This window comes from Zalophus californianus, chromosome 1 (assembly GCF_009762305.2).
Source record: "Zalophus californianus isolate mZalCal1 chromosome 1, mZalCal1.pri.v2, whole genome shotgun sequence".
Taxonomy (NCBI): Eukaryota; Metazoa; Chordata; class Mammalia; order Carnivora; family Otariidae; genus Zalophus; species Zalophus californianus.
In genome coordinates, this window is record NC_045595.1 from 138,490,044 (window position 1) to 138,512,895 (window position 22,852).

A 22,852-nucleotide genomic window follows, 5' to 3' on the forward strand; every position below is an offset into this window, starting at 1 on the left:
TGGGAGTAGAGGCCTTTCTGTTTGTTACCTAATGCCTTTGGCCTGGTCTAAAATTTCAACTGTTCTCAGAGACAGACTTCCTAATAATCGTGTTAAAGATTATGACAATGTTTAATTTAAGCAAATCTGGTGTATGATTTAATTTAAACAAGTAAATAATTTAATTTAAATCGATCTTACTCATCCTTTCACTCTACCTCTACTCCTTCCTAAAACTCAGGCAAACACACAAAATCCAGACAAAGTAATTTTTGGCCTTTTCACAAGTGGTTTAGGGATAACCATGGTCAAGATCTGTGAGAAGAGAAACCAAACCAAACCAAACCAAACCAAAATGTATTTTGTACAACTTCTAATTCAAAAGATTTGGGAATTAAAGTGCTAAGAGCAGAACCCAGGCACTCAGTCCCCATTCAGCTCTTCTCTGGGAACACAGTGCTAAGGAGTTACCCATTTGTTGGCTTAGTGCAAGTTTTTACAAGGCTCTGTAGTGTTGCTCATTGATATTACAGCACTTGTAAAATATCAAGTATTAAGAGGTATCTTTACATTGGCCACAGTGATTCTGGTGTGAGTTGGTTGGAATTTGTGTTCATAATGTGAGGTTCATCATCGTAGACTTGTGTTTCTTAAAAACTGTCCTAGGGTGCAGGGGTCAGTTCAGAAGACATTGTGGTTTGTGAAAAACCTTTTGGAGCAGTTCTCTCTGCTTCTTCATTTCTCACATCCTTCCATTCCTTTCTGCCTTTTTCCTTATTCCCTGTCATATTTCTTTCCTCTCTCTCTTTTTCATTGGCTTCATTTGTTCATTCCTATTTTTCCCAAAATACAGTGTAAATTATCAATTATTCTCTACCAGCTCCAAGTTGACTTGGTGAGTCTTGCTTTTGCACATACTTTAATTAATAGATTGAAAGTTTGCAAATTAAATGCTGAGTATACAGGTTTCTTTATTTTGGGTTGAAATTGCTTCTGAAGATGAGAACATTTTTCTTGAGAGAGAACGGGTGGTTTGACCAAGGATGCAGACTGCCAGGGTCTTGGTCAGCAGTCATAAATACAGAGGCGGCTAAGGATGACTGGCTTTATTAACAAGATGCTCCAGTGGGGTTTGCCAGTTGTCTAAGATGCCTTTATGGGTCTAGTGGAGAACTCCATTGCATTAGGTAATACGCATGAGGACGTATTGAGGACGCTCGAATCATGTGAAGAGGGCTGGTGAACTTCATAGCTGGGAGGCTTCAGCTTCTCTATTGCTGAACATTGAGACTTCTTGATGAGAGAGAATTCAGGGGTGCTGGCTTCTGTTGTTTCTGTGGTTGTGTTTTGAGAGTTTGCCAAAGATGTTGCATCTCTGAAACTGCACTGGGGAGAGCTGAGAAAGTCTGCATGGTAACCCTGCTTTGAACATTCCTTTTGCCCCAGCTTCGTAATGTGTCACCTACTGGTTAGACCACGGATACGAAGTCTTCTCTCTCTCTCTCTCTTCCTTTACTTGCCAGGGAAGCAGGGCTCAATACTAAATGTGCTTTGGTGCCTTGACAATTGACTTTTATATGGTAATGTGCTCCCAAATGGGAGGCTGCATCATGTAATAGAAGGGTCCTTCCTGGTTTTGGTGTCAAGATTCAAGGTTACATTTTGATCTGCTCCATTTTAACCATACGATCTTTGAAGTTTGGTTTCCTTATTGGTAAAATTGGTAATAAGATGATTACTGTTTTGATTTTGGTGGGCTATGACAAGACTTTCTTGCAGGGTATCTTAACCACATTCTATTTTTTTTTTTTTTAAAGATTTTGTTTATTTGACAGAGAGAGAGAGACAGCAAGAGAGGGAACACAAGCAGGGGGAGTGGAGGAGGGAGAAATAGGCTTCCCACGGAGCAGGGAGCCCAATGCGGGGCTCGATCCCAGGACCCCGGGATCATGACCTGAGCTGAAGGCAGACACTTAATGACTGAGCCACCCAGGCGCCCCATCAACCACATTCTATTCTTAATCTTATTTGAGTCCTATATGTTCTTCTGTTGGAAGCTCCATCTCTCTGAATCTAAAGGACAAACTTCAGGCGCAAAGGCCCAGACTTTCAAATGATTTGGGATGCAGCTGCAGGTCCTTCACCTAGAGCAGCATCTCTTGCTTTTTGGGGTCGAGAGGACACTTAATTTTTAAATTTTGAGGTGTTGTCTTTTGAAACAAACATTCTTTGTGTTGTTGTTAGGTGAGGCCATGGGAGATACACATGGATAAGTATTGCGGTGTTTTAGAATTAGGCATATGAAATCGAAGAAATTCCCAACCTGGAGATATTCTGTAGATTGTGAGCTTGTAACATCACTCTTTGATCAGATAAACATGGGCTCATAGGAAGAGATATTAATGTTTTGTATATCACCACTGTCCATATCTGTAGATATGAAATAATGGAGGAAAATCTTACAGAAAAAGTTTAACTGAGCTTGGGCTGTGAAGTAGATATTATAATCCCTATTTACATATAAGGAAATTGACACTCAGAGAGTTTAAGTAACTTGCCCAAGGACATTGTTAAGAGGAAGACAAGTCTGACTGGCTCTAAATCCCATGTGTTTTTGCCACTTTCTCATGTCAGTCAAATAGCTGGTTTTATTGTATTGTTCCCTCCTCCACCCACCCTAGTGGAGAAAGTCAATGAGTTGTTTGTGTTTTCCTAACCTAATAGCCCAGGACAGACTAAGCTATAAAGGAAGGATCACTGGACCAACAGGCGGAGTACCCTTCTGTGTACTGTACTGTGTAGTCTTGGGCAGGTGACCCATCTTTCCTGAACTTCCATTTCTGTATCTGTAAGATGAAGACAGTAATAGTCATTCAAAATATGTTTGTGAAGTTAGTCGTGAGAAATATGTTAGTTTCATTCTCCTTCTGTCTCTTCCTCCATGAGTTTTTGTTTCCTCACGGATGAAGTGAGTAGACTAATCTCTTCCTATTCTTCACTGGGGGGTTACGGAGTGAAATGAGATAATGAATATGAAAATGTTTTGCAAAACAAGAAACTGCTATATATATAAGTTTATGATAACTTATAGCTTAATACCTAAGAGTAATGTTTACCTTTTTCATTTACAGACACCAGCATTGCAATTTGCTGAACCTTGTGTCCACTGACCATTCCAAGAGCTAGCTATCTGAGGTAAGAGAGGATCGGCATCTTCATGTTTATGAAATGCTAACAGGCATCCTAACAATAATCTTGAATAAATGCAAAAGTATTTCGTGAGCACCAAAACCTGAAAAAATGGCCAACGCAATGAACTGCCATCCTTTTATCTCTTCTTGATTTAATTTCCCCTTTCAGTTTGTAGCCTTCCTGGTTTAATACCAAAAGCACAAAAATCTGGGCAACACAGAAAATTCAGATTTAACAAGTATTTAAGTGTCTATAATGTGCTATGTTCTTTCTTTTTTTTTTTTTTAAGACTTATTTATTTACTTTAGAGAGAGAGAGAGAGAGAGAGAGCATGAGTGGTGGGGGCGGGGGCAGAGGCTGCTGAACACGGAGCCCAGTGGGAGGCTTGATCCCACACCTGGGACATCACGACTTGGGCTGAAACCTAGAGTTGGACACTTAACTGACTGTACCACCCAGGTGCCCCCCTAATGTGCCATGTTCCCTTCTACTGTCTCTTTGTATCTATCCCCAGCTAGCATGTGGCAGGAGGACTTCTCTCTAATTTCCTGGCCCTTGATGGAGGGAATTTTTCACTACACCATGCTGCCAATGCTTTCCTGGCTCTGAAGGGATCAAACTCTACTTCTCGGGTCTGTCGGTGTCTTTTAGCTGCCCCGAAAAGATCTCAAAAAGACATAATTCAAGGCTACAGTGACATCACCAAAGTCCTAAGAATACAGAAAATGAGTTAGAGGATTTTGAAACTCAGACCCCATCGTATGTATATGCCCTTGTTCTAGAGGACCGGTGCGAAGGTGCTAGGGCTTTGGCAAAAGAACATATTTGTCTGGAGTTTGTCAAGAAAACAGAGGCCAGAAAAAAATTTAAAGGAAGCATGATGGTTGTAAAATTTGCAAGATGGGAGTTTTCTTTTACAGCTAACCAGCCAATATTTGCACTTCCCAGTTAGGTCTGCTGGGTTCTATGTTGTCTTTGAGAAGTCTTGGATGAGAAAGAGGTGATGTCATCAATATGGTGTTCCTAACGGCAAGCCCCGTAGGATAGCAACTTTGTGGAATATTTGGTATCAGCATTTAAAATGCTGTGAACACTTGTTTTGCTGAATATTTCGGTCATTCCATTGGTATGTTACTTCCCTGATCTTGAACTGTCAGTGTGACTTTAGTTACACAGACCTTGGAAAAAATCGAAGTTTGGGCACCTGGGTGGCTCAGTTGGTTAAGCGTCCCCCTTCGGCTCAGGTCATGATCCCAGGGTCCTGGGATCGAGCCCCCAGTGTCAGGCTCCCTGCTCTGCAGGGAGTCTGCTTCTTCCCCTGCCCCTCCCCACCACTCGTTCTCTCAATCTCTCTCTCTCTCGCTCTCTCTCTCTAAAATAGATAAATAAAATCTTTAAAAAAATTAAAAAAGTTTGTTGTCAGGCCCCATATTTGTCGGAATTAACGGTTTAGAATTGAGTGGAAATTATGGTGTTTTATTAATATGATTTTTTTTTAAATTAACAGGGTTTTTTTAAAGCTAATATTCACCATACACATCACATAAGAACATGTCTTGGGCAGACAAGGTGGGTGATGTATGGACTGTGAAACTCCTCCATAATTAGATCAGACAGAGCAGCAGCTATATTGTTTAGATTTTATTCTCATTCCTATGAAAGAGAGGGCTATAAAAAATGGTAGTGGCCAAAAATACAGGAATGACTCCTGCCCATCTTTTGGTCCCTCACTAGTCCCTAAATTACTCCTGCAAAAGCTCCTTTCTAATATAGTTCATGTATTTTCGTGGATAAATCTATCAGAAGAGAGTGTCTTGTAGACACATAATATTATAGTTTTCGATAGCCCTGTTAGGCAGAGATGTAAGTGGTTCATTTAGAAGCTGCAGTTGTATTAACTTTTCTCCAAATGCCAGTTGTTAAATATTAATAGAGTAAGCTTTGAAACTGTGTAAGTATGCCCCTCTTCTGCACTGAAACCCATCTTGAAGCTACAAATAGGAGTTTAAGCAAGCCTTGAAAGGTTAAGAAAGAATTGCCCTTGCGAGAGAGGGATTTCATCCGTATCTCTTCACCCATCCATCCCGCTCCCCATCCCTATTTTGGAGGGTGGGGATTGGTGTGCAGGGATGGATAAAAACTTCTCAAACAAGCCTTGGGAGGTAGAGAAGTAAATATTCTGGGGGCGTGCTGTAGAAATTGAAAATAATCTTGCGGTAATAATTGGTGTCAGTGGCAGTAATGAAGAAAGAATAACAGTTTAAATAAATAATTAGACTTGACAGGAGATGTGTCAACAGGTACCCACTTAATGAGTGTAATCATGTTTTTCTCTGCTTTCAACGTTGATCCACTGACTGTGGTGTGTTCCCTGTTCCATTTCCAAACCAAATCTATTTAAAGCTGCACTTCATGGAATCTGAAACAGTATACCCTGTTTACTATTTAGAGCTGATACCCAATGTTCTTTAATAGGCAAGATCTGTACTTGAACAAGAATAGGCTTCTGGCCTCCTGTAGACCGTTGATTGTCCCTGTTTTCCACAGCGTGGTTCATTAGCGAGGATGACTAGTACTGAATTAATTATCATGGACTTGTCTCTGTTGCTAGAGCGAATTTTTTTATTCTAATTTGATGGAAACAGCCCTAGTCTACTTTAAGTCAAATTAACCAGTTACTGCTTTTTGAGGTGGAGGTAGAGGCAGGAGTTACACCTGAAATTATTTCGGAGTTACCTGGAGAGAAGAGCATTGTTTTGGGGAGGGAAGCCATGTTTTATGTTGTGCTGTGTGAACCGGAGGTCGGGAGAATCTAATTCTAATCCCAGCTCTGGCTGTGTCACCTTCGGCAAGTCACTTTCCCTCTCTAGGGCCCAGGTCAGCATCTAGCAACAGATGGATTTGGGCCCGTTGGTCATGGCATGACTTCTAGTCAAATGTCCTATTGTCTGTGATTTTTATTTCTTAGCCAGTCTTTTCTTTCTCCTGCTGTCACTCTTCCGGAAGTCCTAGGAAAGTCTTAGGACCCTGTGACAGAGCCAGTGTTTGGAAGTAGGTATTTTTCTATTCGCTTGCTTCTTTTACATATCAGGAGAGCAGTTAATGATTTGGATTCTCTCTATGCTAGGATTGGGTGTTTATGCACTGGTTATCCCTTACCTCCAGCAACATTTAGGTTCTGGTTAGAAAGGAAGAAAACAAGTCCATCTTCCACCATGTTTCTCTACTCTATAATCTGGGTCTCATTTTTAGGGGATCCGGTAAACTTATCCACTGGTTGACGTTGATGGGGTCTTCTGTTGGATTTTTCCAGATTGAGTCCTTGACTTGTAAGGAGAGGTCAGAATGTCAAAGCTGGAGGGGACTTTAAGAACCAATCTAACCAAATTCCCTTTTTAGAGATTGAGACTTGGGGTCAGGGAGGGAGTCCAGTTTGTCTAAGGTATCAGTGGCAGATCCTGGTCTAGACTTTTATTCTGACTCCATGGTTGTATCTCTGTTTTAGGAGAGATATCTCTTTCTGTAAACTGTCCTTTCTCTTCCCGTTATTTAAAGGGCCATTGTCTTTCAGGCAAAGCCCGTCTCAGTGTCAATGCAGGGACCTGAGATGCTTTTAAAGCAAAGATGGATTCCATCTTTGTTAACTCCGTGGGGCAGTGGAGTAAGAGATTCTGGCTGGCTTCTGCTGTCTGTTTTTTATTAGGAGACTGTGGATTCCCCTGCAGTTCTTCCTGTAAGAGATTACTTGACCCTGACATCACCTCTGTTTCCTCCACCCGCCTCCTGCCCTTTTTTGATCCAATGAATTATAGGAAGCTGAGGATGAGCTCCTAGCTGGCTGTTTACTGTGCATAGTTGGAAACATTAATAAAGAGAAGACGGATGAAGGATTAATAAGCAAGAGGACAAGAGAGTAATAGCCAATACAGTGAAATCTAGTTCAAGGCCTGTAATTCCCAGGTGCAGTGCTACACAAGATTAATAGCAGCATCTCTCATTCTTTCAGACCGTCTCTCTCTGCCTTGTCCTTATGGGACTGGGCTGGGACTGAGAAGCAGCTGGAATGATCTTTGCCAAAACCAAACTCATGTGTTCATGAGATTTCTGGGTCCAGAGGAGGGAGTCGTAATTATCCATCATTTAGGAGTTAATTTAGAGGCCACTGGATCTAAGCATGTATCTTGGACCTTCCGATGCTGAAATACGGAGTGTGAAAATCATTTTGCCAAGTCTGAAGTTCAAATTCTGGCTCTAATTAATTTGCTTTGACTCTGGTGAAGCCATGACCTTGCCCTGAACCTCAGTTTCTCCATCTGTGCGATGGGAGGAGAAGGACAGTGGAATAGATGATGTCAGAGGTTCTTTCAGTCCTGATTGTCCCGAGTCTCTGGTTAGCCCAAGGTCCCATAACGAGTGTGCATCTGAGCCGGGGCTTGAATCCGGAACCACCTTTCTCTGGCTTGGAGTGCTCATTATCATAACTTTCACTGCCCAGGGAGGTTCTAAACAGTGCATTTGCATCCCTCAGCCTTTTAAAAATTAAAATCACCTTTTCTCCCCCTTAGTTGACAGGTCCCTTTTTTGCCTAAGGCAGTAGCTTTTAACTCTTGGGTGGTGCCTGTGGGGGCGGGAGGGGAGGGGAGGGGGCAGTGTAGGGCAGAGGATTATGGCATATTAAAAACTTTAGGTGAATCTCTGATATTTCAGAGATTAGAAGATGCATTAGAAAATGCACATCTGCATAGAATGTTGGCTATAATTTTAGGAGGTTTGTAGGCCTTCTGAAGGCCAGTGTAGATTCTAGGTTAAGCAGAAGACATTCTTTGATATGGAAGGCCTGAGATGACATTTGGCTAACATATATTTCCTTTTGCTGTTGGATTTTTCATAGTTCACCTGTGGTTCTTCTCTGAGTTTCAGCCTCATTTATGAGCATGATCCTGGACAGTTCAATGTCTCAAACTGTTGAGTGATATTTTAGCATTGAGACTGCTATTCTGCTCGCTTCATTCACTCACTCACTCACTCACTCACTCACTCACTCACTCAAATTACTTTTAACCCAGCATCAGTAAATGATAACCATTTAAATATATTATTTCATTTAATCTGGCAAACCAGAATTTTTTTTTTCCATTTTTCATGTACAGAAGCTGAAGTCAGAGTGGCTGAGTAATCCGCCCATTCGTACAGCTAATAAACAGCAAAGTCTGGATTCAAATCCAGATCTGGTCCCAAATATGTGATTACCTCTGGGGATCATACTGAATATGAATAGGGACAATGAAAATTCTAGAAACCATGGAAATCCCTGGTAGAAAATGGTCTGTGGGCTCCAGGGGAGTACAGTGAATATGGGAGTTCAGGGAGGGACAAGATCACATTTCCTGAATCCTTTAAACGATAATTGATTAGTTAAATGCTTATCTGGCACCTTAAGGCAGACTAAGAAATGTTGGACAATTGTATAAAACGCATTATAAATAACTCATTTTTTTCTTTTTCTTCAAGCTTCTGTCAGGTTAGTGGTCTCAATTTCTCCATTTTTGTAAGTGAGATGAGGAGGAGACAAAAATGGATTAGAGCCGTTGTACCCCGATAGTTGTGAGTTGTCAACCGGATTGGAATGTCAATGCTTTAGGGAATCCGTGTGTTGTTTTCTCTGTTAGACTGAGCGTGGGATTTTTTAACAGAGATAGACTTCTGACCATGCATGGATCAGCACAAATGCAGATGTGAGCAGCTAGAATTTGGATCGTGCCAAGATGTAATGTCTGCCACATGTGTGAAGCTAATGCTTAATGCTCGGTGACCCTTGTGAGCGTACGTGGGAGCCATGAGAGCGAAAGCTGGTGTCAGAGGGTCGAAGAGTCCTCAGAGATTGTCAGGTGCAATGTCTTCATCCTCACCCATGGGGAGACCTCAGAGATTGGCCTCAGAGGTTGTCAGGTGCAATGTCTTCATCTCACCCATGGGCAGACGGAGGCAAAGTAAAAACCAGACTTCATACCAGCCTCTGTGGTAGTGGCCACCTAAGATTTTCTGTCTCCCACTAACACACAGCAGATAGGCTCCATAGGCCGATACACCTGGATTGGGAATCCGGCATAATTAGTTGCATGGCCTTCGATACAGGACCTGATTTCTTTGGGTCTCGGTTTTGTTGTCTGTCGAATGGAAATCATACCCTACTGCCAGGACTGTTGTGAGGCCAAGTTCAGTACACGGAGGCGTGATTGGTAATGTGACTGGTAATCCTCATCGTAGCCTGAAGAGGCAGGCACAGTTGTCCTGCTTTACAGATTCTACTTCCTGATTTCATCTTGGTACTTTTTAGGCGCTTGCTCCTCCAAGTTTGGTCTGAAGACCAGGAGCATCAGCATCACCTGGGAAATTGTTAGAAATGCAGACTTCAGGCCACACTCCAGACCTCCTGAATCAGAATCTGCATTTTCACAAGATCCCCAGGTAGTTCCTGAGAAGCATTGTTTTATGCCTGAGATCAATGTCAAGGCCATTGGCCATGGCCTGGTGCCAGTGGCTGGCATGGTGCCAGCCTTTTTGGGCAGGCCTTCCCCATGCCTTGCAATGGTGGGAGGGAAGCCTGTGAAGTTGCGCCCTGGGAATCATGGAAGGCTGGCTTGAAGGAATCCAGCAGCCTTTATCTTTTCAACGCCTTTCATTTCCTCAGAAGTACGACTCACGGGGGTCAAACTGGGATTGGATCCCAAGTCTTCCTGCTCACAGAGTCCATGTTCTTTTCATTAAGCCATGATGTCTCAGTCCAGAGGCACGCTGGGCTGTGTGTCTGAGAACTCCCCATTCCCTCATCTTGCGGATGTTTCCACGCTGGCTGTTTTACTCCGTTACTCAATTCCTAGAGGGGAAGAATTAAAAAAAAAAAAAAAAAAAAAAAAAAAGGAGAAAAGGCAAAAAGCTTGAATTGAAAGCCAGGATCCTGCAGCTTAATCAGTTATTTTCGTGTTTTAATGAGGGTGACTATTGTAAAATAAGTAATTATTAATTACTCAAAACTAATGAAATATTTTAGTTTCCTTGCTAAAAAAGCATATGGAAGCTAAAAGAAAGCATATGGGTGTTTTTTGGGAAGCATATTGGTGAATGGACAAATTACAGTGGTGCCAATATGCCTTTGCTGTCTGGCTAGGGCCATCACTAAGTGTGCTGGCATCCGAGTCCCCGTGTATTTGAAGAGATTTTTTAAAATTTCCATCTGATGTGTGCCCTGGGTTGCCTCTGGAGCTACACAGCTCTGTTTCAAATTCTTCTGCTGTGATTTCACCCTGACCTTGCTGGTTGAGTGTCGCTCAGTACACTGCCTTTGCCGTAGGCGGCTGCCATGCTCCTCTTTCCCAGATGGCTCCCATCCTCCGCTGGAGACTCAACGGGTCTGCCCTGCCGACGGCTGCGGGTTGAGGCTGCCCATCTGATGGTTTTCCACAGTGGTAGAGACAGTACCCTTTTAGACTGCAGAACGGGATGCGCTTGCTCCCCTGGGGAGCCTGCGTGAGACCCTGGGCCGGCCACGGACGCTCTGCACGGCAGGTTCCCTCCTTGTGAGGCTGGAATGATAATGCCCACAGGCACATGTCCAATGTGTGGTTCGCACCCTTTGCTCCTCTCCTTTCCTCTCTGTCTCTTCCCTCTTGCTCCGTATTTAGTCAGTCTGGGAAATAGCTTGATGGATTTGGAGGTGGTTGGAGGGATTGCACACTTCTAGGCTTGGAACGATCAGGGGCAGCATGATATGTTTGAGAAGGTGCTTGGCCAAGTGTCAGAAAACGGAGGTTGCAGACCAGCCTGACTTAATAAGCATTTACTTGGCACCTACCAAGCAGGTGGGTTGCTAAGAAATCGAAGAAGGGAGGTGGCAGGGATGTAGAGGTGAGTTTGAGTTTGAGTTTGAGTCCCTTCTCCCGCAGAGGGCCAACTCCTGTAGAATGCCACCTCCCTCCCATTTTGCCTGCGTGGGCCTGCTGTCCTGCCTGAAGGACCAGCTCAAAGCCCTCCTCCTAGGGAAGCCTCCTTCTGTACCCCTTGGCTCTGAAATACGGTCTTAGCCTTGGACTTTGTTTTATAATGAAACTTTATTTTGATTGCCATCTTTTTCTGTTTCCTCACACCCCTTCCTGCCCCTCCTGCACACATAGTATATGGGTTCTGCATCTAAAGGCTATTCTCTGTTTCTCTGAATCCTCGTTAGCTCCCAGCCATGCCCTAGACATACTGTTCAGTAAAGAAGCACGTAACTATATTCTTCAACCGTTTTTCCCTGCTCCCTGTTGCTTGCATTTAAGATGGATATGAGCCTTATACGTATAGGCTTAGAGAATTGCAGAACTGGAAAGGGACTTAACAGCTGTCTAGAGCCCTCTCTCCGGGGAGAAATGACTGACCATACTTTACCTGCCCAGTTAGCAGCAGGTCTGAGAATGGCATCCCCGTCTGACCAAGCAGTAGAGGGACAGTTGTGGCCAGAGTTCCCGCTCACCACTCAGGCCTTGGCTGGGTTCTTCCTTTCCCTGAAGACCATAGGAATCAAGGTGCTACCCATGGCACTGCTGCTCTGTGAAACAGTGGGAAGCAAGCAGACATTTATTGGGTATCTGTTGTGTGACAGGCCCCATGACAGGTGTGTTCGCAGAGTTTAGCCTGGTCAGTCAGTCGTAAGCTAGAATTTGCCCTCTGCGTGAGGGAGATGGCTTGTAAAGAGGATACTTAGTAGAAGCCCTTCCTTAGAAGCTCTGATGAGCATACTAGAGTAGATGGACGCTTAGCTCCCAGAACATGGGCGCAGAGCTCTGCAAAGCTGCACACCCGACTGTTTTAAGGGTCACTGACTGTGAAGACAAGTGTAATAAGCAAGCCGACATTGTGATCAAGACTGAGGTGGGCAGACCTGTGTTCTCCCCAGTATACAGCCGAGTCTTGGGAGAACCGGACTCGAGTGCCTCCCACGTGAGCATTTGTAGTATTGGCTTGTACTTGCTCTTATTACACCTCACTCCCTCCTTTCTCCATGCCTCCAACCCACCGACTGTGAATTTTCCCCACCTCTCCTTCTCCCTCAAGCTAACCCTGGGTGGCCTAAAGTTTTCAGCGCTCTCGGGCGGCAGAGTCCTCTGCGCTGGACTGTGAAAACGCTGGCAGGGAAGACGAGACACAAATCTGTTAAATACATAGTAAAAATAGCTTATGATCTCTGGGAGTTGGTATTAAGCAAGACGATATTAACGAGGTTTGAGCGCCGCGCTGAAATGTGGCAGCTGTGCAGGCATATTGGCTGCTTGTCCTCCCTACCTCTGGCAGCTTGTGCGCAGTGTTGCCATGGCAGTCCTCGGGCTCTGTTTAGATCAGCTGTTTTCTGAAGGAGCCCCTGACCTTCCCCACGGTAGAAACCATCGATGTGGTCATGGCAGTGCCTCTTCAGAAGCGGTGCAACTGGTGAGCCCCAGTTGTCACTTAGAAACTACCGAAAGGGCATCTTGGCTCCTTCCATAGTTTGGCTGTTATGAACATTGGGGTGCATACGGCCCTTCTTTTCACTACATCTGTGTCTTCCAGGTAGATACCCAGGAGTGCAATTGCTGGGTCATTGGGTCATAGGGTAGCTCTATTTTTAATTTTCTGAGGAACCTCCACACTGTTTCCCAGAGTGCTGTAAGCAGCTTGCATTCCCACCGACAGTGTAAGAGGGTTCCCCTTTCTCCACAACCTCTCCAACATTTGTTGTTTCTTGCCTTGTCCATTTTTGCCATTCTAACTGGTGTAAGGTGGTATCTCAATGTGGTTTTGATTTGAATTTCCCTGATGGCTAATGATGATGAACATTTTTTCACGTGTCTGTTAGCCATTTGTATGTCTTCTTCGGAGAAGTGTCTTTTCATATCTTCTGCCCATTTTTTGTCTTGATTATTTGTTTTTTGGGTGTCGAGGTTGAGAAGTTCTTTATAGATCTTGGATACCAGCCCTTTGTCTGTAGTGTCATTTGCAAATATCTTCTTCCATTCTGTGGGTTGCCTCTTCGTTTTGTTGACTGTTTCCTTTGCTGTGCAGAAGCTTTTTTATCTTGATGACGTCCCAAAAGTTCATTTTTGCTTTTGTTTCACTAGCCTTTGGAGATGTGCCTTAAAAGTTGTTGCTGTGGCCGATGTCAAAGAGATTACTGCCTATGTTCTCCTCTAGGATTTTGATGGATTCCTGTCTCACATTGAGGTCTCCCATCCATTTTGAGTTTATCTCTGTGTGTGATGTTAGAGAATGGTCAAGTTTCGTTCTTCTGCATGTGGCTGTCCAATTTTCCGAGCACCATTTATTGAAGAGACTGTCTTTTTTCCATTGCATATTTTTTCCTGCTCTGTCGAAAATTATTTGACGATAGAGTTGAGGGTCCATTTCTGGGCTCTCTATTCTGTTCCATTGGTCTATATGTCTGTTTTTGTGCCAGTACCATGCTGTCTTGGTGATGACAGCTTTGTCATAGAGCTGGAAGTCCGGAATTGTGATGCCGCCAGCTTTGCTTTTCTTTTTCAACATTTCCTTGGCGATTCGGGGCCCTTCAGCAGAGGAATGGATAAAGAAGATGTGGTCCATACATACAATGGAATATCACTCAGCCATCAGAAAGGACGACTACCCAACTTTTACATCCGCATGGATGGGACTGGAGGAGATTATGCTAAGGGAAATAAGTCAGGCAAAGAAAGTCAATTATCATACGGTTTCCCTTACTTGTGGAACATACGGAATAACATGGAGGACATTAGGAGAAGGAAGGGGAAAATGAAGGGGGGGAAATCGGAGGGGGAGACGAACCACGAGAGACGATGGTCTCTGAGAAACGATCTGAGGGTTTCAGAGGGGAGGGCGTGGGAGGAGGGTCTCCTGATTTCCAGCTGGTCCCAACTGTGCCACACTTACTCTGCCCGAGGGCCCCTTGCAGCCCAGGGGGCTGTGGATGGAGGTGAGCCAGGCCCGGGGACAGTGCGGTCTCTAGGAATGGGTAGGGGAGGTGAGCAGGGGAACGGACTCAGTGCAGAGGAAGGGATGAGGAAGTGACGGGGTGTTACGGATAGCAGGGGGCCGCTTGGTGCCCACAGGGCATGTCTGAGGTGCCGTGCAGCTGTGCCCCTCGGCAGAGACTCTGCCTATCCCGTGCCACAGATGAGGTTATTGAGAAGTAGATGCTTAAAGGGGCAGGGGAAAAATGTCATGCTCTCCGTTGCTCTGAACCCTTTCCTGGCCTCCCGTAGGACCTCACATAAGACTACTGTACGAGCCAGCATCAGCACCATCCTTTGTTGGCAGGTGCCTCATTATGTAGTGTTAAGTATTCTTCAGACAGCTCATCTATGAGACGTTGACTCCTCCACAAGACTGCAGGGCCCCAGGGGATAGAAGGGATTTTTCTCCCTTCCTTTTTTCCTCCTCCCTCCTACCCTTCCTCTCGTCCCTCCCTGCTGCCTTTCAAACATGGCATCTGGCATAGACCTGAATCACATGAGGAGCGTACGGTAAATTTTGGTTGAGTTGGACTTGTTTGAATTTAGATGACCTCTTAAAATATTTGTAGTTGACAGTGAAAGTGGGCAGGTTATGATTTGGGGGAACAGTGTTCTCACCAGTTTGGGTTCTGTATGATTTCTCCTACGTTCTTAATTATAAAACCCAGTGTGCCGTCCAGTATCATCATCCTTCTACGGCGAAGAAGTGAGTCAAGGGGCCTGCGCAAGTTCACTTCAAAATGGTGAGATTTGGTTTGTGTCCAGGTCTTCAGTTTTTAAATAACGCAATGTTACTTCTGTTTTTCACCACTACTTGTGGGAGGGTGGCTATTCCATAGACAGTGATTCATCCTTTTCTCGAGGAGTTTCCAACCTTTTAAGGTGGTAACCTACCTCCTTTAGAGTTTGGGGAAATAGTTATGAGGTCTTAGGTTCAAACAGTGATTTGTTATAATGCTTTGGACAACACTTCAGCTTTTTTTTCCCAGTAAGCCAAGGAAAAACAGTTTTTATTTTTTATTTATTAATAAATATTAATATTTATTTATTTATTTATTCTTTAATTTGTTTAATTTGAGATAAACTTCAAAATAGAGTGTAAGAATTGGTAAACTTTTAATATATTTGGATACATCCAGGATAGAGGGATAAAAGGCCATCTGCCCTAAGTGAATTGACTAATTTATCTAGGAACAAAATTAGAGTACTGTTGGTTACAAAGGAAGGGTGTAAGAATTTTTGAATGTTGCAGTTAAAGCCTAGATTTTAGTTGATAATTGTTTTGTAGGTTCCTCTCAACATTTGCCATATTCAGTAGATGGTATGCATTCTGCTTTCCTAACTCTGTAGGATTTGGATGAGTTTGACTGATAACATTCTACATCCTTTGAGAAAGACCATAAATGTGGAACAGTCTTCTTTTTTATGTATGTGTTCAGGAAGGACACCGTTGCCTAATTTAATTTTCAGAACAGAGGCAAAGCTTATTTGTAGTGTCTATCTATCTATAATAGATTACATATATAACAGAGATTATATATATTATATATATCACATTATAATATAATATATATCTATAATATATATATGGATACATATAGACATATTATATATAGATATAATATATATATATATATCTCATGTTTCCTTTTTTGTATCTAAGTTTCCAGGTGTTTAAGGAGGAGAATGAGTTGAATAATAATGGCATAATGTCCAGAGAGAAAGTTGAATATATAAGACAAATATGTTTGTAAATCTGTCTCTGGAGAGAGAGAGAGAGAGTGTGTGTGTGTGTGTGATTAACTTCTGGTCTTTTTACAAAGTTGTCTGTACTTTGAAAGTATGTAATAACTTTGGAATTGTCAAGGGAAAAATTGAAATTTAAACTTGGATGTTCAGGGAGATGAATATTTTACCTTTTGTTTTAGAGTTGTAGGTAAAATTGAAAAGTTAGAAAATTGTTTTGTTTGGTATTAGGTGGAAATCAAACACTATATTTTCTTTGAGAAGAAAGTTTGTCTGGGGTATTTTGAGTGTTCTTGGAATCATTCTAAACTGTTTGGCCCCGATGGGTGCCTATACTTTAATTCAATTGAATCAATTTATTCTAACACTGGCTAAGAGAATATGTTATTTACAATAAATAATGCACTCTGAATAAAATAAAGGAAAAGAAAAAAGAACAAAGCAGCACTTTGTGCCTTTCTTGTATGTTTGAAGCAGTTTACCTTGCTTTAGAATTGCGTATGTGTCTGTTTCTCTAAGTAGATTGGAAGCGACCTGAAGATAGGAGAAGTGGTTCCTACATGTTTGTGACAATGATTTTGTGAATTCAGGTGCAGTAAATTAAAACAACTCTTATCACATCCTTTGTTTGGAGTTGACAGGCTTCTTTGGAATCTCTTTAGAAGTCATCCTATTATTCTTGAAATCCCTCTGCTTCATTCACTTTCTGTGGAATGAAGAAACATTGTCCATCTGCCTACTTAACAAGAGAAATGGGTAGCCTGTTTACACACTGGCCCAAACTGTTACTGTTAGAAAAGGTTTCATATATTTCAAAATGTTACAGAGCTAGGAAAAATATACACATGTAATATATAGAGTGCATATATATGTACATATATATATGATCTGTTCCTTGTCACAATATTTAACCCAACATGCTATTTACAGTAATGAATCAAAATGTCAGTTTTTTAAAAATATGAAGTGTCAAAGTGTTCCCACATTGCAGGAAAGTTTGATGTGACAGTTTGTTAATCATGTGACTATTATATCAAATGTGTCTCACAGTGTTTTTGCTCAGTGTTCTCTCTTGTAGGCTCCTCACACTTTTTTTAGTGATTTCCTAGTTCAAGTTACTAACCCAAGGAGCACATTCAGGTTACGTGTCTCCCACACCTCACAAATGCTCTGTTTTTCTGTACTTAAAACTGAATGGATTTCACATGATTTTTGAGTGGTTTGATTTTGTGCCTGACACATTTATGTATAGTGGCTTAAAAAAAAAAAAAAAAATTCCCCTGCTGTAATTTTGTTGTTTTCACTGCAGAATCATTACTTGAAACTTTAACATGGAGAATGAATGTTTTGTGTTTCCACAACTTGGGAGCCCCAAGGTATAATTTAGGTGTCCTTCTTTGCTATTGACCACTCTTTAGCCTTGGGTGCATTTTTAAATTTTGTTTGGCACAGTGATTATACCAACTTCTTCATCCTGTTAAAAGGGTAGAAATCATAGATCATAAATGTTTTGTATTTTGGAAAAGGCAGTATGATTTCTGTCAGGGGAATTTATGGCTTTGCTACTTGGTAGCTCTCTGTCCATGGGCTACTCTTAATTGTTGGGCCTCAGTTTCCTCTGAAGAATTGTTAAGGTTGAAATTAGAGCAGATCAGTAAATTTTTAATCTATGCTTCGTGGAGCCCTGGGGTCCTGAGTGGATATGTGGCCTCGGATTCTGGGGTACAGGGCGAGCAGTGAGGACCCTGGGTCTTTCTACCTGAGCAGTGTACTCTTGGATTTGTTTTAATTTAGTTTTATAAGCCATTTCATTTAAGTAAAGGATTCCGTTGCTTAAACAACCAGTTTGCCTACCTGTCGGCACCCACCCTACTAGATCTAGATGGATCTAGAGTCCGCATTCTTTGACTCTGTGGGTCATTTCTTGAGAGTTTTCAGTGGGCAAGCACGCCATCAGATCTCAGCTAATCTGACCTCGGGTTCCACCTGTGCATCCAGGAGGCCTGCATGGACGTCCTTTCAATGGCCAAGGGTTCTCCATACTGGGATTCGAGGCAAGGGGCACTAACTGAGATCACATCTGTGTTTGAATTTAGTCCTTACATCTTTGTAGTCTTAATAAACTTACTTTCCAATTCAGCAGATTTTTGGATAGCAAAGACCACGATGTACGACAAGTCTTGGCAGAGGAAGGGATAGAAGTTTTGCAGGTATTTTGTCTGCTTCTGGTCAAGGATGTGAATGTTACTCTTTAAGCTAGAGAGTTGCAGCTAGTTTGGGGAGGAGGGTGTGCATCCACAACTTGAATTTTTAATTTATCCATGACTTTGCCCTCCCTTCCACCCCATTTATATGCAGTCATCACCACCTGGATCCACTGTTCAGGGCATGTTCCCGTGTATATTCCCCAGAATGGTGTGGCTGGAGAATACAAAGTTGTGAATTAGCAAATCAAGGCAGAAACTGTAAGAATGACAAATGATTGAGGCATATGACTTAGTAACACTATAGAAAAGCCTTTAAGTATGAGCATAATAAAATCAAATTGGAGAAAATATTTCTTCACAGATTAAAAAACAAAACAAAACAAAACCAAAACAAACGTTCTAAAGATGGCAGGGAAGATGAATGTCTATTTTGCAAGACGCAGAAGCATCATTTTCAAAGTTCCTCGGGAATCAAATTGTGGAATTAAATCGATTTAACTCTTTTAATAGCTGGAATTCCGAAGGGAGAGAATGGTCAAGTCTCCAGTTCTGTGCATGATACTTTCTTATAGTGAAATGCCCCTCTGGTAATAAATCTCATAAAAACGGTGTGAGTCCAGAAGCAGCAGCTGAGTGCCAAGACAGAATGTTCTTTTATCGAGTCACATATCAGCCACAGGGGATGCACCTGGGTTTATTTGGATGAGGGGAGGGATGACCCAAAACGCATGTGTAGGATAATTAAGAAAAACCCCGGGGTGCCTGGGTGGCTCAGTTGGTTAAGCTACTGCCTTCGGCTCAGGTCATGATCCTGGAATCCCGGGATCGAGTCCCGCATCGGGCTCCCTGATCAGCAGGGAGTCTGCTTCTCCCTCTGACCCTCTTCCCTTCTCGTGCTCTCTGTCTCTCATTCTCTCTCTCTCAAATAAATAAATAAAATCTTTAAAAAAAAAAAAAAAAAAAGAAAAACCCCGGAGTGATTCCTGGTTCATTACCTGAAGAAACTGGTGAGATCAGGCAAAATGTTCTAAACAAATGTTGAGTTCTGGAAATACAGTTTCAAATCAAGCAGGAAGCATTTTGCGCACACGTTTCGTCAACATGGACTACCGTAAGGGATTGTTGGGGTGGAGGGAGATGACATGAGGATGAACCAAAATAAAAAGCACTCATCTATCTTGTTTGTTTAAGTATCTTACTTTTTCATGGACTCCTTTCTGCCTCCTTTTTCTCTTGCTAGATAGTGTAAGTACCTTGAGTTCAGAGCCTTCTCTGTCTTTGTTTCCCAGTTGCCTAGAGTCATGCCTGGCTCATTTATGAGCTCAATAAATATTTACTGAATGGATGAGCAATACTGAAAGATAGCATTATGGAGGGAAGAAACATGACAGAAATCTGGAAAATTCTGACCTGGCCACTTCTAAGCTCCCTGGGACTTTTACTTAATGCTTATTGAGTTGGGCATTATTCTGAGCACTTAGCACCATTAACTCACTCAATCCTCATAACCACTCTCTGAGGAAGGTATTGTTATTCTTACCATTTCACAGAGGAAAAATTGCGAACTGGGGACTTCACACAATTAGCTCCAGGTCATATGTTCATAAAAGGGAAAGCCAGGAGTTGAACTCAGATAGTCTGGCTCTGAGACTCTGGCTCTGTGAGAAGCTGCTCTCTTAACCACTAAGCTATATGGTCTCAGCGCTGTGAGTGTAATTAGACCTGCCTGTTCTGTCTCCCAGCATGTTGGGAGGCTGAAACAAGATGAGAGGCGTGAAGTATTAGGGAAGGGGTGAACCAACAGGCGAAGATGAGACAGTTTACAGGTAGCTATGATTTAAAGTAGAAAGTAGAACGTTGGCGAGAAAGTTCAGAGAAGAAAAAAGAACCACTACTTCCAACTGGCATTCAGGGCAGGGGATTAAGGAAGTCTTTTTGGGGGAAGTGACATTTGGGTAAACCTTGAATGAATGGGATTTTGGTAAAGGGAGATGCTTTCTAAGCCAGTGGAAAGTATCGAGGTACCAGTATGCACGTTGGTGGAAGAGAAGGTGTTAGTTCATCACATGTTGATTAGGTTAGCAGATCCTGTGTGTGGAGGCATGGGGAAGGGAGGGGGCTTCTGAAGGAAGGGGAGAAAACACTGAGCAGCGTAGTGAATGGGAAGATGATCAAGCATCACAGAAAAACTTGAGCAGCTTCACATTCTTTCTGGGAGTTGATTGTAGGCAGATAGCTAATGCCTGCCTTCCCTATATCATGCTTTGAGTCATCGTTTTCTTATGCCTGGTCCATAAATGCTAGTCCGAGTTGATACAACTCTAAAAAGAGTGGTCACACACGCCTGGCAAATGCCGCATACTCTGGCGCCCTCTTAGGTATTGACAATGTAGGTTAGCTTCTTTTAGGAAGCCCTGTGGGACAACAGGCAGCTTGCTTTCATTTGACTCTGGCACTTTGTTTTCTGCCTTCGAGCAACCCTAATTAACGTCCCCTAGGAGACGCCCTTCGGGAGACCCCCCCCCCCCCCCCCGCCCCAGCTAACCAGCTGGACTGATTCGTGTCCCTTTACTGACAGATCACCTAAGACTAGAGCCAGGTCCATTTTCAGGGCAGCTGAGAGTCCCATCTGAAAGAAGAAGAGCACTTTTGCCTGTAGAAATTGCGTGTCATTTAGAAAGCTGTGCTCAAGATAAACTTGAGAACCTGCAGCCCCTCTGAAAAAGTAAGAGTGAGAAGCAGGAAGTGAAGGCGCCTTAGGTCTTGAAGTGGAATGTGCCTTAGTGTGTTGGTTACACCAACCACAGGAACTCCCCCAGCAGGCTGCCTTGTGAACATTTTTTTGAGACAACAGCGTCAATGTCAGTAGCTCACCACGTAGCCCCAGAGAGGGCTCAATGCCTAGTTCACACCCTCCATTGGCCTGACAGTGAAAGGGAGGCTGCATTGAGCGTCTCCTCTGTGCCAGACCCTACATCAGGAGCTGCCATGTAAAATGACCTCACTTAATCCCCTCAGCAATCCCACTGGGGCAGGATTATGAATCTTTTCTTTTACAGATGAGGATGCTGAATCCCAGGGCGTCTCACTTGTGCTGAGTAGATCAGGCTTTTTATCCCGGACCTTTGCCATGTTCCTTTCCCTCCTTGTCTGCCCCCCCCCCCCCCCCCCCCCCGCCCGGGGAACTTGTGTCGTCCCCCCGCCCCCCCCCCCCCCCCCCCCGGGTTGTAGCTAAAAGGGGTTCTCTTCTGAAGAGTCTCTGAACCACGTGCGGCCTCTTGTCTGGAGTTGCATGCCGATCTTGTTCTTTATGTGTGCGTGCTTCCTCTCCAGATTCAGAACTTGGGTCTGAGTGACCGCAGAGCCCATGTGCTTCGTTGGCCCTGCTGGCCTGCGTTCGGCACTCTCTACAGTCCGGCTTCAAAGGAAACTTTTCAGACCTAGTCCTTCGGGGAATGCTGCCTCTCTAGGCCATTGTTCTAGTTCTAGATCTGCTTTGCTGACTTAGTTTTGAGTGTTCTAGATTGTAGTCCTCCTTATTTTTAATGTCATTTCCCCACTCCTGGAACCCGCCTGTTACCTTCTTATTTATCCAGTTCCTGTTTTAGCTGTCAAGCACTACTTTTCAAATTTGGCACGCATTGGAATCACCTGGGATGATTCAGTTGCTGTAAAGCTATATTACATTAGAAATGTAGATTACACTTACTCTCAGACATTATGGTCCAGTAGATCTGAGAGCACAGTGTGGGAGAATTTGTATTTCTGATGAGCTTCTGGATGATTCTGAAACTGTCAGTTTGTGGGCTCACTTTCATTAGCATGCCTTTTAAATACAGTTCAATACCCCTGTTTTCCAGGAAATTTAACTATCTCAACCCGAAGTAGTTTTTTTTTTTTTTTTTTTTTTTCCGTCTCTGTCTCTTTCTCTTTCTTCTTCTTTTATATGTTCATGGAACCCATTTCTTACTTTATCTGAATTAGGTAACTTTTCATTCATGTAAGTCTCAGGGGGCTGCATTACTGACTTCTGGTGCCTTGTTAAACACTTTACAGGAGAGAGACCACTTTGTGTATATGAACACCACTCTGGGTAGGGTGTCTTGAATTCTGAGTTCACATCTTGTTATCGCCTCCATGAGCTTTGTGTTTTGGGGACAAATCTTATCTTGTGGAATTGAGTTTCCTCATCTCTAAAATAATTATTCCATTTCCTCATGCTGCAGGAGCTCATAGAGAAGATCAAATGAGATAGTGATATGTAAGAGCTATATAAATACAATGATATTCATAGTAAATTATTGTTGGTGTTTTATTTCATAGGGTTGACTCATTCACTTTATCATCAGTAGTGAAGCATGAAGGAAATACTGTTGTTTTCAATGAAATGTGGATTGGAGGGTAGGGCTGAAGGGATCCTGGGATTTCAAGAAAGCACTGTAGGTTCCTGGAAATATTCTCGCACCTACAGTTGTGAGCCTGTGTTCAGGACAGAAAAGCAACGTACATTTACACTGTACTTCTGTCTTTAGGTAGACTAGGACAACGATTATGAAAATTGTGTTCATGTTCTGAACTTCTCATGTAAACTTGGGAAGAGCAATGAAATATTGAAAGTGGTTGTCACTTATAGGGGTTTATAGGGTGATTGCTCGTGGGTGAGTTGATAAATCCTTAAATTTCGGCTTTCTATAACAAGAATAC

At 42.9% G+C, this 22,852-nt stretch overlaps 1 protein-coding gene across 16 annotated transcripts in view; it reads left to right on the forward strand.

The window, feature by feature from the left end:
- The window catches only part of LOC113918675 (LIM domain containing preferred translocation partner in lipoma), a 667,221-nt gene that overhangs the window by 166,501 nt on the left and 477,868 nt on the right, over positions 1 to 22,852 (forward strand). For 8 of the 16 annotated variants that reach the window (XM_027587354.2, XM_027587341.2, XM_027587344.2 and 5 more), the window contains 2 exons: positions 3,111 to 3,174; positions 4,679 to 4,740. The exons of 5 other annotated variants lie outside the window; for them this stretch is intronic. In XM_027587354.2, the coding sequence (XP_027443155.1) occupies positions 4,723 to 4,740 (18 nt within the window). In that variant the 5' untranslated portion in view covers positions 3,111 to 3,174; positions 4,679 to 4,722. The remainder of the gene's footprint in view (positions 1 to 3,110; positions 3,175 to 4,678; positions 4,741 to 22,852) is intronic. 3 more of the 16 variants (XM_027587348.2, XM_027587346.2, XM_027587349.2) reach the window with 1 other exon arrangement.